This window comes from Aptenodytes patagonicus, chromosome 6, assembly GCF_965638725.1.
Source record: "Aptenodytes patagonicus chromosome 6, bAptPat1.pri.cur, whole genome shotgun sequence".
Lineage (NCBI taxonomy): Eukaryota > Metazoa > Chordata > Aves > Sphenisciformes > Spheniscidae > Aptenodytes > Aptenodytes patagonicus.
This window is the reverse complement of record NC_134954.1, coordinates 54,953,044-54,973,280: the sequence shown is the minus strand read 5'-3', so window position 1 is coordinate 54,973,280 and position 20,237 is coordinate 54,953,044. Positions and strand designations below refer to the sequence as shown.

At 40.6% G+C, this 20,237-nt stretch overlaps 1 protein-coding gene across 7 annotated transcripts in view; it reads left to right on the top strand.

Moving 5' to 3' along the window:
* Positions 1-20,237, top strand: part of CSRNP3 (cysteine and serine rich nuclear protein 3) — a 114,516-nt gene that overhangs the window by 59,445 nt on the left and 34,834 nt on the right. For 3 of the 7 annotated variants that reach the window (XM_076342725.1, XM_076342722.1, XM_076342723.1), the window contains exon 3: positions 19,487-19,657. In XM_076342725.1, the coding sequence (XP_076198840.1) occupies positions 19,487-19,657 (171 nt within the window). Of the gene's footprint in view, positions 1-4,648; positions 4,772-6,340; positions 6,374-11,382; positions 11,555-19,486; positions 19,658-20,237 lie in introns of those variants that run through there. The other 4 variants (XM_076342727.1, XM_076342728.1, XM_076342729.1 and 1 more) reach the window with 4 other exon arrangements.

The following is a 20,237-nucleotide window of genomic DNA, read 5'->3' as shown; positions in this document are numbered from 1 at the left end:
TACGGTGAGATAACACCCAAGGTCCATACATGAACATCAACTTTAATGGAACGAACACTCTATAAGCATCAACCCTCTGTGTATTAATATGTCACATAAGCTAAGCGGCTTTGAGAGAAGTTGAGGTAGGCCTTGTGTTACTTAGCAGCATCAAGGGCAAAGAACGGGGGGGGGGGGGAGGGAGGGCGGGCGAGAGAGCGCGCAGAAGTGGGGGAGAGAGAGAGCTAGAGAGATCACCAACCCTGGATCCAGCATCGGACCTGCCAACAGGGGGTGTCGGTGTGGAGAACACCCCGAGGAGGCTCGTGTGTGCCCCTATTGGCCCCAGTCCAAGGTTTCTAGAATCTTCTCTCACCCCGGTTTCAGGAGTGGTTGAGACATTAGTCAGTCAAGGAGAGTGACACTGGGCCCCGCCCCATGGCTGGCTTCTGGAGCTTTCTCTTGGGGCATTGTCTGTGCTCACAGCACAGTCACTTGGTCCTCATCCCTTATAGGTGTCCTTCAAATTGACATGACAGGGCAAATGTGCCAGAAGTAGGAGTGAAGGGTGGCACTGGCAGCCTTACGTTGACACGCTAGGGATCACTGTGTGAAGTTTGGAGATGAGATTGCTAAGATGCCAGAAATCAGAACAGCTTCTCACAGGCCTGTCCTTCAGTTATAAGCTGCTTTCTCCGTCCATCTGTTGAGCTGAGGATGTCTTCTTACCTTTCAATAGATTTTGTCTGTTTTCCTGCATTTCACTGACTAGACTCTTATTTCAAAATATGGTTGTACTTCTTTGTTGAAAATGTCATTTAGGAACGAGTAAGTTTTTCATATTTGTGTAATTCAGGAGCCCAAAGCAAGCCCCAGTATTTGGAACTGAGTAGTTAATGTGGCACTACTTGAAGATAGTTTAGCTGTGGCTGTGATGTATCCAGAGAAAGCATGACATTTGGGGCCAGGGTGAGGAAACTTCTTTGATTAAATTGTATTTGGTCTGGAAAGAAATAATGTGGAATTTATGCTTAAGATTATCCTACCCCAGTGTTACTGACAGTAACTTCAGATGGAGGGCTTTAATTAAAATTACACCGTTTTCTCTCATAGATGTGCATTTTTAATTCCGTAGAACTTCTTCTGTAATGGTAGAGTTCCATGGGAAGTTTGCAGCTATGCCTCATCCTGAGCTCAAATTAGAGGAGTTTGCATGGGCAAGGTTTATAGATCTTACCAAAGGAGTGATCAAAACCCATCTACTTCCAAACCTGAAAGCCAATGCTGAGGCATTCGGAGTTGCTGCTGCTTGTAGCTCATAAAATGCAAACCATGGCATGCGAACCATGCTGTTTCTAAGAGCTGGAGTAGAGCATGTTACTGCAAGCTACACGACTCAGCCCTTTAGAATAACAAGGCATTGAGTGCAAGTTGCTCCTTTTTGTTCCATAAAATTGAACAGTGCTGTCCCAATAATTGTTTTCATTCATATCTGATTCATCTAACTGTGATACAGGATACTGAAGAGCAGATTAAGCTCAATACCTAACAAAATAATTTAGTTGTATAAGGTGGGAATGATTTGAAGTTCAAATCATAGGCTTAGTCTGTTTTGTGATATATAGCTCGCTTTGGGTTGTTGTGGTGGCTTTTTGGTTTTGTTTTGTTTTTTTTTTTTTAATTCTTTGCAAGATCTGTATCTCAGTGCATATAACCTGTGTAAAAGTACTCAAGTTTAAATGCATATAGGGTAGAATAAGCCAGGCTTTACGTAATTATTCCTTACTAATGATGGAGATGATTCGGAGTCCGAATTTCCTTAACAGTGCCCTTTTGCCGTAGCTTCTGTGGAATGGGAAGGCATAAGAATGTTCCCGCAAATTGGTTTTCCTACAAAGCAGATGTGGGATCTGACAGTTTACCCTTATTTACAGTAATAAGCCAGCAGGTTCTTGATTCTGTTTTCATTTGGATTCACAAGGAACTTTTTATTAGAGAAGAGAGAGCCCTTGCTTACCTCAACTCCTGTGGGAGAACTTGGGTGGAGGAGACTGCTAAGCATTTGCATATCATTCTCCCACTGTTGTTTCAGAAGAGAGGTGAATTTGAATTCTCCTGAAGAAGTCCTGTCTGTTACAGGAGGGGTGCCAGAAAGTATTGCCTCATTTGGAGCTCTTCCTACTATGTGAGTGACAAGGGAGGTCTGGGTTCTGGCTACTGTGAAACTCTTGGGTGATCTTTAACTCCTTTCATGGTGGCAAAAAGGCACTTCCTTAATAGTATGTTTGGGCAGAAACTCAACAAAATGAACAAAGACTACCTTCTATTTAGTAAACCTGTAAGAAGAAAGTATGGGATGGAATATAAGGTAGCTACCTGAAAATGTCAGGTTAGAATTAGGAAATCCCAAATTCCACTATGGAGGATTGAAGCTTCCCTCCTTCACCCCCTCCCCTCCCAACCTTGAAGAACTGATTAACTGAGGCTGCCTTTCGTACAGCATGAAGACTGCTGGCTGCTATTGTCTCCTGCAGAAACAGCACTTTCCTGCTAACTGGTTTAACTGTATCGTGTCCTTGAACATGTTTTCCTCTAACGTCCTTTCAGGATTTGAGAGGCGCTCCATAGTGTATTTAACGACATCCAGAAAATGTGACAATAGTACTCTCTTCCTGATCAGTTTTTGTTCTTTCCATCTGTCAAACATTTGGTTTTTCTTTTTTCCCCTAGTGCTACTGCAGCAAAAATGCCTGCCTTTTGTTTATGTCTTCCTACACTAGCATCATGACATCATCAGTGATATCGCCAGGGGAAAAGAATATGCATAGCTGTAGCTAAACCAGCTGTTCGTTAGCAACCCATCTAGTCTGCTTTCGCTTCTTCTCATTAATGTATACGTGGTAGTGTTTCCTGCTTAAGAGATGTAGAAGGTTCTCAGCCACGAACCATCTGCTCGGTCCGTGTCTTTGGGTAGATAAAAATGGTGGCACTTTAAAATACAGTCATTCTTGATAATGGAATTTTTTATTAAACAAAATGAATGTGAGAGTCTAGAAGATATTCATCACTGGATTTAGTTGTGGGTAATTCTGAATCTTTTACTACTCATCTTTTATAATTCAGTGTAATCATAGAGACTGCATATCAATTGTTAGAAAACCTTAATAATACATGATGAGCAAGATGCCGAGAACAATGAAGAAACGGGGAGTTTTGTCATTGATTTGCATGATGACACAGTAAAGCGCATGAATCTGTGTTCGTCACGCTTGTCCCTTCTTCCATGCAAATCAGTGGCAAAACTTCCACTGACTTCCATAGGACCAGAATAATGCCAACAATGAGCAACAAGCTGTCATTTATTCTAATGAGGGAGAACTTAAGTAGAATAAGCAGGTATTTCATTTGTGGAATGTTTATGAGAAAACGGTTTCTTTTTGCCATCTGATATTTTCAAAATACTATGAATTATTCCAGAGATAATTGACTATTTCATAGAATAGCTGCATCTTTGCCATGTTAGTATTATGGTTAATTATGTGTTCAGTACCAGTTTTCAGGGTGGAGAAGAGATGTTCATTTATCATCATTAGCTGTATGTTAAGAGTTTTAAATTAGAATATTCTGGGAATTCACTCTGCAGTAGGAGTTAAGCTATCTCCAAATATTCCTAAATGGATCCCTGATACTGATAATGTATCAGTGAAAAAAAATCATTAAATATATATCTTTTTATGTAAGTGCTTTTGTAATTTTGAATGTAGATATTCACTTATTCCAGTATAAAATGCTTAGGTAAATATTAAGTTTTTAACCAATGTAAAATGTTATTTAAATGTAGAATTTTGTGTTTTCAAAAAACCCAACAAACCCCAACTCAAACAAACACCACCCCCCAAAAAAAACCCCAACCAAACAAATCCTGAGTATCACCAGCTATTATCAAGAAGAGATTAGACTTCATTGTACTATATAATTTGTCATTTGGATTTGAGACTAATGCTTGCTCAAATGGCCAATTCTTATTCACCTGAGTAGTCTCACTGAAACCAGCAAAACTGATTTTATGACCAAAGATTACAGGATAATGCCCTTGACCGATGAGACAAATTTAAATCAAGGGGCTTCCATTTAGGAACAATTTTTCATTCAGAAGCTCGTCCTCTATGTAAAGGATAAACACTGGCAGATTAAGTGTTGGCAAAATATTACCTCTTCAGAATATTAATTTCAGTGTGTGCTGTATGTGGAGCGATGCAGACAATGCACGGGTTTTGCCACTCCCCGCAAGAAGAAATTACTTTTAACAACTCTCTTGAATTTCTACTTGAACCTGTGTTGCAATGGGAGTAATAATAATAATAATAAAAAAAAAAGTTGAGGGGATTTCCATAATGACTGCTGTCTTAATGAGGTAAAGAAGCTTTAGAATTTGTTATTCCTTCCTCATAGTAGACCTCAGCTGATGAAAAATATCCATAGCCGGTGAAATCAGTGGCATGCCTGGCTTTCTCAGACAAAACTCCCATGTGATCACACAGGCAGCCTCAGTGAGCCTGAAGCTGCTCAGCAAGCAGTAGGTAATGAGTCTTTGTGCAGAGCGAAGCTCTTGTGGCTGAACAATAAAGCATATGGTACCAGCAATAAAACACAGTGCTGGGAAATTTAAGAAGATTCTGCTGGAACTAGGAAGACAGTGAATATGTCAAACGTTATAAAATGATGATCAATCTGGTTTGGTTCCTAATTAATAAAAACAGTGCATGGATTGGAAAACCAACATTTTGAACAGGTCAGTTGTTTTATAGATTCTTCACACACTTCAGAATTTTAAATATAAGCGGGGTTTTTGCTATTTCCTTATTGTTAGTAAAGCCAGGGGTTTTTGCATTTTGTAAGGTGGGATTGGAAGGATGCACATCAATGTGATACCAAGCTAAATAAATTGTGTAAGTTCTGTGATCAGATTCATTGTAAAAATGTTTTTACTGTTATTCCTGTGCAATTCAAACTTCAATTGTGCATGAAAAACTGGATAGCAAGTACAATTAAATTTATGCTAGATGGATCATTTACCAATATCATAAAATATTTAGTAACAACAATCTATTATTCTGCTACGTATTCGAGACAATTCTTTCTCAGTAGGAAATTCGTAGTGTCTGTGTTTGGTTTTAAAAGAATATAACGTTGGAGCATATCTAACGGTGCACTTACATTTGTGGGTTTTTTTCCTCCACGTTTTTCTTGGATAATTTTGGAAGTGGTGTTTTGTGCTATTTTTAATGCAATTGTATACACACAGGAATGATACGTTATAACCCTCTGCATTTATTTCACTCGAATATTAATGCAAAATACATTGTTATTTTCCAAGCAAGTATTTATTTCTCACAGTAGTTCTTAGTTAATTATACATAGTATTTTATTTTTTGAAAACTGCCCCCGAAGATTTTAGTGGCCTGTGTTTGTCTTACAGAAGATAGACGTTTAATTTCTCCGTCATATCACATCACATAAAAATTAACCGTGTAAAAGTTTTTATCCATACATCTCTTCATGGTAGTGTTTTTCTTTCTTCTCCAGCACTCAGAAATGATGAACTAGATATGCCGGTAATGCCTCAAAGAAATAGATCTGTTGATTTTTGGAGAATATTTCAGCAGTAGGGAGGTTGAGCTCTTGAAAAGCGATTGGGGAAATAAAAAATAAAACGTGGAGAACAGGATGTCGTTTTCATGTGAACTTATGATTTCACCTGAGAAATGTTCTTTGCAAATACCAATTTGACTAGTTTAAGAACATTTATTTTGTTCCTGTGTTAAATACGGGTAGTAAATCTCAGTACAGGCACTGGGCAAATGTTTGGGTGAATTGCCCGTGACTATTATGCATGCAAATGAGCAGCGCCACACACCAGTTGTGTAGATGGGCTGGCATTATATTGGTACAGTTTTACTGTTGTGTCCGTGCGTGATGCTAATTCACGTGGGTGAGCTGAAACAAGCTGTGCATAAATTAGACCCATCGCTTTCCGCCCCGCACTCCCTGCCCTCTTTAATTAAAAAAGGGAAAAAAGGAAAAGGAAGCCCGGGCGCTGCCTGCGGAGCCGGGGGGGGGGGGGGGTGTCTCCGTGGAAACCGCCGCGGCGGGCTGGCTCGCGCCCGTTTGCGGGCGGGGGGCGGCGGTAGGAGCGGGCGCTGCCGCCTGGCACCGGTGGGGGCCCGCGGCACCGGCCGCGCTGCGGGGGGGGGGGGCGCGCGACCGCCCCCGCGGGCCGCCGTTCCCGGCGGGCTGTGCCCGGCGTGCCCTGCGGCGGGGGCGGGCTCATGTAAATGAGGGGGCGGGCGCGGCGCGGGGCCGTTCCGCCGCCCGCGGCCGGCGCTGCCTCCAGGTACGGTGGCGATGCGGCGGGGGGGCTGCGGCGCGGGGCGGCCGGGGCGCGCGGCACGTCGCGGTATTTGTGCGGTGGCCCGGCGGAAATCCGCCTGCTTTGTTGTTCCTCGGCTGAAACGGTGTACGATCGCGGAACGCCGGGGTTCGGACCTTGGCCTTTCTGCTCGGGCTCTCCGGGGGAGCGGTGCGGACCCGCGCCTTGCTGGGTGCTGTGCGGAGCAAGGTCTACCCTTGCAAATACCCGCGTATGGCTCTTCTTTGGCAGGGGGCTGTTTAGCCCGCGCTCTTTTAGCTTCAGAAATTCGGTGTGTCTTTAAGTGCAAAATTTTCCAGTTATAAATATTACTGAAACTCAAGTGAAGGTGCTTTGCAATCACTGTATTAAAACATTTCTCCTGTAAAAAGTAATTCTGTATAAAAAAACAGATACAGCTTGGTATCTCTCTGAAAACAGGCTTGTTCGTGGTTTAGACGATAGATTGGAAAGGATGTGTTAAAGGATTTGTTTCATCGTACTTCTCCCATGCAGCTAGCAATTTGTTTAACGGAGAACGCTGCTAAAATTGTGGTAGCACCTGCAGTATTTACCATCAGATTGGATGCGATGCACTGAACGTGTCACTCCGCGCTAATTTAAATGGAGAAAATAAAGCAGCATATAGTCAAGCAATTATCACATAATTACCGTATTTGTCTAGAGTGAGTACAGCGGATTTTAAGTTTAGATTTATGAGGCAGTTAGGTACTTACAGTAAGTATGTACATAGATAAAATTAACAGCGTGCGCTAAAATAACAATAGGAACATCCCTGTGGAACAGCATTCTCACTGTTGTAATGGAATCACAACTTTGAAATACACCTGCCTTTTCCATTTATGCACACAGGAAACAAAAAACCAAACGTTTTTCCTGTGGACCAGGCACTTCGTGTTCTAAAGTGCTCCCAGCATAAAGTTAATTAAAGAACTTTAAAGAAAAAAATCCAAAGAATTCCTGAAGCAAACAGGTGTTCTGTGTGGCTGCCAAGTTATGGTAATTCTGAAATACACTTTTTTCCCCATCTAAACTCCATTGAAACTGTGGTTTGTATAAACATTTTGTGCTGCAATTTGAATGCTGGATGTTGAGCTCCTTTAAGCATCATAAATAGAACCAAATCTTTCTGCATGCATCAGACATTTTGGAGACAGGGACGTGATTCTGATCTCCTGTATTACTGAAGTTCAGTGTTAATTCTACTAGTCTTAATTTACTTCTAGACCTGAGAAGCCCGAGTCTGGCGTGTAATGTTTTGGTTTGAGCATGCACAATGTTTATTACATATCTTAGACATTTGGTCTCATCTGTTTATTGGAGAGAGGAATTTACTTTTGTTGAAAAACACATTGATTTGGACAGATGCAATAGTTGAATAATAAAGTTTAAGTTTAATATTAATTGAAGACATATAAGTCATGGTTTAGGGTACATAATGACAAATGTTTGGAAATTGATTCCAAAGCTTAAATATTTTCCCCGAAATAGCAACAGATGATTCTGCTATCTAAAACTCTTACTTGCTCTTATAAAGGTACTTCTAGTAACTGAACCTTGAACCTTAAGGTTTTTTGCCCCCTGAACAAGCAGATGGAAGATCACGCTGAAGTGAGGCAGGTATAATCTATTGCAAGATTGGTAAAGCTGTCTGAAAGATAAATTTACATGTAGTCTGTCAGTATGTGTCTTTGTCCTTGCTCTGAACCAGTTGCTGAGAAAAGCTGGATTATAAACATGCCATTCCCTCAGTAAAACATCACCAAACACCATTGCATCTTTAAAATGTTGATACCAAGTCCCACCGGTGAGTTTTGATCACTGTTGCTTCGTTGCTCTTTTGTAGGTTTTTTTGACCCTGAAAAAGGGATTGAATGTAGATAAAAGACAGGTATGACTCATCTACATATGCACACAAGTCAAAAATATTTAGTAGGTTAAAACAGCTCTGAGATAAATAGCATGGCTTTAATTTCTCTATCTCTCCAGAAATACAGATGCAGTATTCTAATGAAACCTGTGATAAATGGGAGTTCTGAATAATTGCTAACCAAAAAAAATCTGGAAAATTGTGGGCTTCTTCCTCTTTCAGATTTACATATAATTCTCTCCAATAAGTCCCCTTCCTCTATTCTTATCCCCCACCCTCCAAAAAAGTTTGCATTTCTAGGACCTTTGATTCAGTTCTCCATTGCTTCATATCTTTTTTCCCACAATGAAGTAGGGAAAATGGGAAAAGGAACATAAATGTGTATCGCCATAAAAATTTGGTGGAAAATCTGCTTTTGTGTAAGTTGTCTAAAAGTGAAATTAGGGGTAAAAGGAGGAAGAGCTGCTTGAGTTTTTCAGGTTTTTGTATGTTTAAATGCAAAAATACAAGCAAGGATGCTTCTTAAAACTTAACATCGAAATGCATTGGAACCATTTGCATTTAGGCTTTCTGATGAAAAGATAGATGGCTTTAGGTTATTACTTCATAAATAATTTCATGAAATATTTAACTTGATGTCCTGATTCAGTTTGGGGCTGGTTAGTATCCTGCTCTTTCATAAGGAACAGGGATTTGCATATTTATTTTATTGTCTAGCGTGAAGTAGGAAATACGGGCTACAGGGTACGGAGCCTTACCCGCATCAGTCTTTCTGAGGGATGTGGGCAGGAACTAGAACATCATTTACTGATTGTAGCTTCGCCATCCCGTGTAGTCCTTGGATTTTGATGTGGAAATGCAATCGAGTGATACTGTTTATGTAGGGTAAGGCTGCAGAGTAAATAAGCCTCCGTGGTAATTGTAGGTTTCATTAGCACGCTGCCCCTTCGAGGGTAGCAAGAGGAATTTGGGGTCGTGTTACATTTATTTATTTTGTACTGGTAAATCATTTCTGTTTATGCCTATAAATAAGTCATGTTTTTCATCTGTGCTGCAAATCAGGATAAATTGGTCTGTGTTGAGCTCTATGCTGCTGCAGCTATTTGGGTGTCACTACCTCAGCTAGCTGGTCCAAAGCTGGCCGGGGGATCTGTAGCACCCTGCAATGAAAGTGCTGTCTGCTGAAAGCAGCAGGAACTGCTGTTGCGCGACCACGCGAGCAGTGGAAGGAAAGGCTGACAGACCCGCACCAGGGCTTACCTTTCCCTACCAGGGGTCGCAGCTGGGGGAAGAAGGCTGCTTTTTCAAACCCATCTCCCTGGGCTGCCTGTGACTGGGGGCCAGGGCTCTTCCGGTACCCGTGGGCATCTCCCACCTGAGGAGCAGCTGCCTGGTACTTCTGGGAGGACGACATAGGCCGGCATTGCGGTGACTTCAGGAGGAGGTTGGGGTTTTTTTGAATAAGGATCTGAATTTGGTAATGAACTTCTTGGTGATTTAAAATCTGTTCTTTATTATAATTGGGACAAAGTTTCCTTTTAATGTAGTATGGAATATGTTAAAAAAGTAAGCTGGATTGCAGACGTTTTCAGTTGTACTTTCTAAGCGATGGCAATCTCTAGTAAGTGCCATTTGCGTGGGGGTGAAAGGGTAAACAAAAAAAACATTGAAAGCCACAAAATGCATTTATTCATTGTTTTTAGTGTGGATAGCAAATGATAGCACTGCTTACTTCCAACATGAACTGTGACAGCTGAGCAGGCTATTCTCAAGCAAACATTTTTATCTTCAAGTATTTTATTATTTGGGGGGGGGAGGGGAACCCCATGACTCTGGGGGGACCCGGAGTGCTTGCAGAGCTGCCGTTGTTTTGTTCTCTTGTAGTACCAGAGTCTTTATTGAACCATTCACTTTCAGAGCAGCTCAAGGTTTAACTTTGTAGCTTTCAGTTGAGTTGCTCAGTTGTTCACTATTATGCCTTCCTCACCCGCTCTTATTTCTAAACAAACAGCTTTTAACAATAAAATGGAAAAGCGAGAATTGCAGAGTATTAACCTTCTCATCTCAGCTCCCCTGGAAAAGACAGAATAATCAGAGATTTGATAAAGCAAAATATCATAAAATACATCAAATAAAAAAAATGCCTCAGGTTGAAAGTGGAAGCCACATACCTTCACAGCAGTGCTTTTCAGGAGACCGTAGGGCAGATAATTAATTTTGTCCCAGCAGAGTCCTCTGGCTGAGATGTCGTTGAATGGTCATAAGGTGCTTACAAGTCAAGCAATGCTATGGGAATGGGCTAGCTGCCTAATTTCTATTCATCACTGTCTCGGTGGCAAGAGTGCCTTGGGAATTGGGTGGGTACATAGTTGTTATTAGACCTGCAGCTCTTCTGTCAGCCTTCTGGAAGAGTTTTCAGCTTTGAATTATAAAGTGAACTGGAAGGGATTTTTAGACATGTTTATTATGATGCCAAGTCACTACAGCCATAAACTCCAGATTTTCTTTAGTATTACAAAAAAGAGAAGAGAGTTAACGTTCAATTTTAACACAATTGGGATCTAATTTTAGGTCAGTCTTATTGTGGTCTGTAGCTTTACACATTCATGTTGTGATAACACCATATAGCCTTCCTTCGTGTGCCTTTGTGTCAAGTATACAAAGGTACACATGCACAGGTGAGTAAGGACCTATGTGTAATTTCTGCTGGCCAAAAGTATGAAGTTAGTATTGGAAAGATTGGCTGTAATTGAATATGCGCTTTAAAAATCCTACCTTTTTGAGGTTGTTAGTTATTGAAATTACTGAGAAGACTACTGGCTTACAGAGAAATGCTTTTCCTATTGATTACGCATGCTTTGTCATAAAAATCAACCATCTCATTCTGTGATGCTGTGGTCACTAAATTTGGGAATTTGAAATCTTAGTATAGCTGATCTTTTTGACTCATTTCTTAAGGAAATTAGGCTTATGCAGTTATGCTTTCTCTATGCCTATCATATTGTCCGGTATGTCTATCGTATTTTCCTTATTAGTTTTTTTAACCCGCTACCTCATTTCAGCTGAGCTTGAAAGAGAAGTAGTAGATCTTCTTCAAGTATTGTGCAAATGGGTGGTGAGATGGAAAAGAGAGACACTGTTAGTTCACACCAGTGAAAAAAAAATTGCTCTATGACTAAATCCCTGATCATCAAAGTAACCACATAGAGGAATGCGTTAAACACCACGACCCTGGGGAAGACCACCAGTGAACCAAACCCGCTACTGTGCCTCAGGTAATCCCATCCAGAAGACACAAATCTATAACGAATCAAGTTCCGTTTGTTTCTCAGAATATGTTTTTTGTTGTAAACTTGAAATTAAATTCTACTGGTATTTTCTAGCTGATAACTGAGTAGCTTATTTTTACCTTGTGCTGTTCTTAGAAAAGAAGGTGAATTGTCAACACTCTACATGTGTGTCAGTGGCAGGAGGAATCTTATCAGTTGTTCTGTTGTATAAATTCACTATTTCCTGCATTCAGAAATTTGTTGTGCATGTTATGGGGTTTTTTTGGTGAATTTCCCCCATCAGTGTTTATTGTTGAAATAATGTTATTGCTAAAAATCTTCAGGGTTTTTTAAACACGCACTGGTTTTCCTGGTTGAATAGATACACCATGTATGGTAAAAAGTCAAAAAGCAAATAATAGAAACAAATATTAATTTTATGTCTTTTATTTTTAAGTGTCATTTTTTGTGGGCCTGAATGCCTACTTAGGACTGTTTTGGGTGTGCGTTAAACCTGCAGATTGTAACATTATATGTTGGTTGTGCATTGTCCTTGATTTAGCTAGAAAGCTTGAATTATTATAGCCATAAAGCTATTTTTGAAGATAGTAGTTTCACAACATCACAGCCTTCCAGTAGATATTAATAATTTATATTTTCCAGTACGAATAGTTTTATTGACTGTGTTCTCTAGGGAGAAAGATGCACTTAAACATCTTTTTACTAATTTTGGCTTCACTTGAGGCCAAGCCTTGAATGAAGTCATGATTTTACTCTCGTGCCATGGAGCTATATTAATTTCATTGGTTGCAATTGAATGTTGGCTCCTGCTGACCAAAACTGTTTTTGTTTATAGGGGCCTGTTTCATACACTCTTCCTCAAATATTTCTGCTAAAGAAAATAATAGGTTTTCTGGAATTTTTGAGCTGCTGTTTAGTTTCTACCATTTTCTTTCTGCTTCCCAGTAGAAAAAAGCCACAGAGTAACCACTTCAAGAAGTGTTTTGGGCTACCAGAGATGCCAGTCTATCACCAAGTTGCTACTAATAGCTGTGCCAAATATTTATTTGGTATCTTAAAAATGTGCACAGCCCTGTGAGGGTATTAGAGAATTGAGTTAATGATCTTTCTAATTTTAACATTTATTACAAAGATAAAAACAAGATGTTATGGGAGATTGTTATGGTTTTGGTGTTTAAAAAAAGGAGGGAAAAATAAAAAGCCCATCATCCCAAAATATTTTGATTGGTTGCTTGTAAGTTGTCAGATGCAAAGAACCAAGCTCATACCGTAAGTTTTAAACGACTTGTTATTGAAGTTGGAAGAACATGATCTGACCATTGTGTATCAGGGGCTCCACACCAGTTTCCGTGTTCTCCCTCACTGAAAACCTGGAGGCTCCTGGAGCTCCCAGATCTGTGTCAGTGCTTGCATAGGCACGGGAGAAGGTATTCCTGCAGCTGTGCCTTTTCTTGGGTGGATGTGACAAGACAAAGGCATTGGGTTGGACAAAATCATCTGCCAAGCTGGAATTGAACGCTGAATTAAGGAGAGGAAAGTTGAAACAGTCTCCATTAAGGAACGTGCTGAGCATGCCTATTGTATAACGCTGCAGCAATACTAAAACGCAAATGGCTGCTGGCTGTGCACAGGCAGTTCTTTAATATCTGAGGATTTGGTGCATAGTAAGCTGAGACCATTTTTTCATGCTACCTATGCGATGAATTCTTATTAACGATATCTGTTAAGGCATATTAAACATCTACATTAAACATGTATACATAATTAAATTTTACCAGTGTGTGACAAAAGAAAACCTGTGTTAGTAGAGCAACAAAATCTGCAGAGCTAAGCAGTGAATAATTGGCAAATAGCATAGTTTTTGCAATCATATGACCCTTTACTGTGTATTTATTTTGATATCCAAAACAATGTATATTTACGCTTCAGAGATGCCTGTTGCAGCTAAGAATACATTTCACAAGGGTACTGCAAATGGTCTAACTGTATTAGGGCAGCATTCTGCTTCACAAATTAGTTCTGCTGAGAAGCTGGGTATATTAGTACAACTGATCTGCTTCTGCTGATGGTGCTGGCTTGTTCGAAGTGAGCTGAGCTAATGCAAATCCTTAGCTATATGTTCAGATACATAGCATATGAATACCTGCTGCGTGATAACACTCAACTTTGAGGACACCCATACTTTTTTATATCTGCTTTGTTTACCTTCTTTATAACTGGCCTCCAGTGATCATGACAGCGCATGGCTTTGCTATTTCATTTATATTTCTCTTAAACAGTGAAGGAAACTTGAAACTCACTGTTTTTGGATTGGAGTCCAACTTCTGTAGGAACGGAGGTTTTTTATAACCTTTTACGCAAGCTTTCAATCCCTTCTCATCTTTTTTTCTCTCTCCAGTTTTACCTCTTCCATTGTGTTGTTATTCAGTCCTTATTTTCATTCTCAAAAACTGACTAAGGCACTTGTTTAGATACATCTTTGATATTTGAGAGATGTCTCCACTAAAAATTTCAAGTCTTTTCCTTAAAGTTCTTGGGAGTGAGAGTGATTTTCAACCACCGTAGTTGCAAGATTTTTTTTTTTAATTATTATTATTTTTTAACACAGATAAAACAGTTTTTCTCTTTTCACTTTTTAAATATTTTTGCCAAGTTTAAACATACATGAAGGTATGTATGAAACTTGCAAAGGAGGTGAGAGAAGATGGGCAAAAAGTGAAAGAATAAGAGCAAGCTCTTCATGTTCCCCTTTCCAGAAGAATATATTTAGAGGTCAGAATAGCCAGCATAATTGATTCCTGCCAGAGGCAGTATGAATTTATATCTTTACCCTTGACTTGACTTTTAGCCTATATTTATTTAGCCATTTAAATTGTTGTAGGCATTTCTTTTGACCATCCCCTTGGCAGTCTCATTGTTGACACTTACACTTCACTTCATCCGCATTTGAAGTCATAATGGCTGGAAATATTTTTGAAAGAAAGTGTGTAGGCTACAACTAAATACTGTGTCACTCTAATTCCAGGTGTTAATGTTTTCTCAGTTAAAGCAAGCATTGTGTAGTATAAGGTATATTTCCTCATAGGGAAGTTCTGACTAAATATTTAAATTGTACTCTTGACATTACGTTAGCTGTGATATGCAAACTTAATGTTTTAAAGATGTAATTAAAGGTGTTAAGAGAGCCGAGTTGATTTTAAGGTCGCCAGAAGATAAAATAAAGGAATCCAATTGCCTCTTATTGAAGGGGAGAGGGATCAATGTTCAGAAAAAGAATTTTGAAAATGAACAGGCCAAGCTATCATTTCCCCAGAGATCCTATTATTTAATACATCTGCTTTGTTTTTCAAACATTTCCTTTTAAAGTGTTTTAGAATTGATCAGAATCCCATTGTGTTTGAAGGCAAGGCAAAATTACAGTGCTAGCAGAGCTCATTTACTGATGCAGAGGTCCAGTAACATACTGTAGGGAGGAGCATGTGTTCCCTAGCAGTGTCGAGATGGCTGTAAAATACCCTGTCCTTCCAACGACTCTCTTTGAGCAGAAGTACTTTTTTTTAAAATCTAGTAAGGATAGGCTGTGGTCATTGAGGACTACAGGTCTTTTGCTTCTGAGTAAGGTTTAGTCCCTAAGTCATGTCCCCTTAATGAAATAAGAAGCAAGGCAATTAGAGGTTAGATGCTTGAGAGTTAAATGTTTTAATCCCCAGTGTCCGGGTGGTTACCCTTCAGCATGGAACCACAGCTCAGCTGTTTGCTATTGAAGCTCCCTATGCTCCACAGTCACAGTCCAGTGCCCACTCCTGAAGGCAGGCCCATAAACCTTCCCTTTCAAGAGCAGAACATAGGTCACTCTTCCTCTTAAAACATCTTTCTTGTAAAGATCTGCTGCTGAACGCGTTTCCTGTAATTTACACAGTAGTTTTAACAGCTAAGGAACTCACCAGGATGTTGCAGAGCTCAATCTGTTGTTCAGTAACTGCTGCCTCTAAGCTATAGCTTAGCAGAGAGCACCCTGGTCCTTTGCTTAGGTGGAGACCGTTTCACTGTATAGAAAAAAATGCCAGGATTCATAGTCCAAAGAGAGTGTGCACAGGTAGCATGCCAAGTGCTGTACTGTATTAACCAGCCTTCGGGTACATAAACAATCACTCATGGGTTTGGGCCTGGCCCAACCTTTCTGTCCCTTTTCCTTCTCAACGTGCTCTGCACTCATACTCTGTTTTCCTTTTGTTCTTAGACACCTTGCTTGGAAGAACACCAAGTTTCAGGCTCCCAGGGAGACCTGGATGTGAAGTTATTCAGGCATCTCAAATCTCTGTAGCTTCTGGGTATGTGCAGAAGCGGCCTTTATGCTAGGGGAACTTTGGAGTGAGAAAGTGAGACCCTGAGAAAGCTCAGATGCCTTTGAAGAAGGCAGTTTGGTCACAGATGGGCAGAGCCTTCTAGAAAAGGGGTGTTGATTTGAGGACTGGTCAAAGACAAGGGCATTGGAGTCATTCAAAAGTTACTGGTTTCTCAATTGAAAGCAGCTGTTTCTCAGTCAACAGACAGTAATCAACCATTTGTATGCCCCTGTGCTCTTGTAGGGGGTAGACTGAGCAGGTGTAACTGCGACTGGTGGTGGCCGTACTGTGTTGCGTGGCAACGCGTACCTGCCGAGATCGCACATCACACCTCCTGCTTTTGTTTTCTGGCCCTAGGGAATGTGGCACCAGTTCCCAGAGCAGACTCAAGTTGGCTGTATCAGGGACCAGTGCTTCCTGTACATTACTCTCAAGAGTTGGATACCTTCTGATGGGAATCCATGTCTTGTTCTGGGAATCATTAACTCAGAATTGAGAAGAATCTGTTTGAATAGTAACTGAGTGCACAAGTGTTTTCAGACCTGCACAGTTTTTTGCTCACTTTCTCTTCCTTGTTCTGGCTGATGAACGCTTTAGTTACCACATTAAAAGTGGAATAGTGTCAGCAAGAGGCTATGCTGCTTTGGGGACTTCCCCAGTGGCAGGCTGTTAAGGGTTGCACAGCTGTGCGATTGAGAGTGTAGGCAGTAACACGCCGGGTGCTTTCCGGCAACTGCAGCAGTTGGACAGACTCCTCAGCTTTGGGATGAGTAACTCGATGCTACGGTTCCATTTGTGTCTCCATTGCCATTCCCTCCCTGCACCCCCTCCCAAGTATAGAGGCATTTACTAATTCTATACAGGATCAGCAGATGCACTGCACTTCCCTTGTAATATAATTGTTATTGGTGATTGAAATGGAAATAGCACTATAAAACAGCAAGAAGACCTCAGTGACTTCTCTTCAGCTATTTTCACTATGTGGGGATTACCTGTATGTGTGGAGTTCTATCTAGTACAGCCTACTGCCTGACAGTGGTGTGTTTCTGCTGCTGTTTACTGTCCAAAACATCGTAAAGACTGAAACTGCTGTGGTTTTGAAGGGTCTGTGGCTATAGTTTCGGAGATGTGTTTTGTTGTGGTTTTTTCCCCCGATAAACTAGTATGAAACTTGTTGCCTCAGGAGGGCAAGTCAAATGAATTTATAAGAGGCTGTGCACTGTCGTATAGCAACATTTCAGCCTTATGCTTAGGGGAAATTGACTGCAAGGATGAGGAAGCAGAGCCATGTATCTGCAGTGGTTGTGGCTGGATTTCTCATCCCATTGCTTTCTGCTGAAGCGTTAAATACTGACTATTGCTGGAGACAGGATATTAAACTTAGTGTAATCATGTATGTGCTTCTCAGAGCTTTTGCTTCCTAAGAAGTGAATGAACTCCCTTATTATAAAACTTCTGTTCTAGTCCTTGTAATTAAATAATATCATAAAAATATTGTATAATGTATCCATAATTTCTAGTTTTGACTTACAAAGGCAAGTTTAAATCTGCCCATAACTCCCTCCTGCTGTGCTTAGGAGCTGGCAGACAACGTAAAATGCTTTGTCAGCAAAGCAAAACAAGTAATTAGAACTAACTTTCTGTTGCACTGGGATGAAACCATGATATTCTTTCCACCTCAGTCCCAGGATTTCCTATAGACAGACTTCAATGTTTGCTGAATTATGATTTTGAATTAGTTCTACAGACTCTGTAACCTGGTGAGCCCATCAATTTTTAGGTTTTTTTTTTGTAGCTCTCAGCTTCATATACCCATCCGTATCCTGTTCTAGCCTCATATCAGGCCAAAAGTTGGTTGCAAACCTCTTCACGCTGTTGCTTTGTTTTTTCCAGGAAGGAAACTGGTGTTGGGGCTTGAAGGGAGCTATAGGATGCATAGACATTGAAACTACTTGGTACTAGACCAAGTGTGAGCAAAGATGCCAGAGGATCTACTGAAGTGCTGTGCTTACAGGGTCAGAACATAGCAGCTACATCACTGAGACTGCCTCTATATTAATTAAAAAGATTAAAAAGGTGCAGGCTAAGTACAGCATTCTCTGGCTTCTGCTGCCAAGTGGCAGGTTACGGTTCTTGTCCACAGTGGCTAAACTGCCAGCCCCCTGCCAAAACCCGGGTGCCCTTGTCCAGCCTGCCTGCTGGGAATGGTTCTGGCACCTGCTTCATCCTGTGTTGTCCAGGAGAGTACGAGGTGGCCTGGGCCAAAACTCTGAAATGTGCTAATTGTTAAACAGTATGGCCAGTACTGGAGTCTCTGCCTTAACCTTGTCTGTCTTACTAGTAGTCATTTAGCCCAGCATATGTTAGCTTCCTGACAGATTTATTTTTTTTTAACCATATAATCATAGAAATGTTGGTTGGAAGGCGCCTCTGGAGGTTGTCTAGTCCAACTTCCTGGATGGAGCAGAATGCAGCTGGCTCAGAATTAATGAGTCCTAAAGGCAGCTGCAGGGATTTAAAAAGTTCTATTTCAGTGAGAAATGCAATTTTTTTTGCCCTTGCTTTCAGTGGGATTTGGCAGAACCCTGTGGTAAGTCCGTAGCGCTAGGTTGTGTGTCCTACTCAGTGAGTCTAGCATGTCATCAATCCTAGACAAACTTTTTGCCTGGATAAGTATCAGCACTGCTTGCCTCTGCAGTGCTGCGGGTGGCATGGTGGCAGCTGCGCATCCTCTGAGCAAGTTCTAGCTGTCCTTGGTCTCTCCTCAGTTCGTTAAGGGTACACTTTCTCCTTAATTACATGCAATTCATGTTATATTTCCACCTCTGCTGCTAAATTTCTGCTTGAATACTTTGCTTTATAATCTACTCAACCTCAGGAGTATATTAGGCATCTCATTTCTTAATGTGGGAAGGAAGGAGTTTGGGAGGCAATTGGTGTCTCTGACTGGAGTGGGGAATTTCTGAATTCCAGGCATTTATTGAGCACTAAATTGGTATATGGTCTTCATGACTTCATTGTCTTTTATCTGTCTGTAATATTGGAGTTATCAGATGGATTTCTTGTAGGGGTGATGTGAGCGCTGATTAGATCACATATATTTGGCAATGGGAACTGTAGTGTTCAGAATTATTTCTTCCTACTTGGTGTCATCCCTGATTGTGAACATTTCTTCCTCCTATGGCAGCCAAGGGAGGGACCAAGTGAGGGTGTTTGAAAAGAAACTCCCATTTTTTCCTTGTTTGAAATTTTACAACATAACCTAGAAATCAGCGATGCTATTGACACCGAAATGGGAAAAATACTCCCTGAAAGCAATCTGTTACACGTTATTCTAGCAAAATAACCATCTCCATACATGTCAAGTTAGAGTATGACTTTTGATGGTTTTTTTCTTTCTTACGGCTTCACTGTCTCCTAATTAATTATATCTAATTTCATACCAAGTGGTTATTCAAGACCAGAATTGGCAATTTACGGGTACTTCTAAGTAAAAATGACTTTGGAGATTATGACTGCATATTCTGCAGTTGGATGTTTCCGTGCCCCATTGCCTCTGTTCCTGTTACAGGTGCATGTGACAGCATTGCAGCGATGAGTGGAATTTTAAAGAGGAAGTTTGAAGAAGTTGATGGCTCCTCACCTTGTTCCTCTGTGCGGGAATCAGATGATGACATTTCTAGCAGTGAAAGTGCTGACAGTGGTGATAGTGTCAATCCATCCACTTCTAATCATTTTACCCGTAAGTACTCAAGTTACGTATCTAAAGAATTCTTCCTGTTCCTCAGAATAAAATAAATTTTATGGTTAGATAAACATGATGGTTTTAAATTGAAGAGATGATAAGATGGACTCTCTGTGGTGTTCAGTTTGTGACTTGCTCGAAATGACTTAACAAGAAGGCAAAAGGGTGCAAGTTTGCTAACTATATAAAACTATTTGTCATTGTAAAAACTTGAAGTCACTTGGAAGCCCCTACCTATTTGCTATTTGAATTATGTAGCTGTTTGTAGTTAACGTTGGGAGTTGTGCTTAAGGTATTTCAAATAGGTACTACAGGGAATGTGCTTTAGGTAAGTTTGTTTATTTTCCTTAGATAAGTGTAGTGCAGCTGTCAGCTATCTACAGTATTGTATTGGTAAGAGTTCTTCTCCAAAGAAAATAATAAGCTTTCTTTTATTTGGAATTGAGGAACATTGTGTGTGGGACACACTATTGCAGTAGTTTCTATTCTTCATGTAGGGGAGGGTATCTCTGTACTAGGCAATGGTTTTGTGTGCAGATAAGAATTTGGGTTTAAGTTAGCAAAGCGGTGTGCGCAG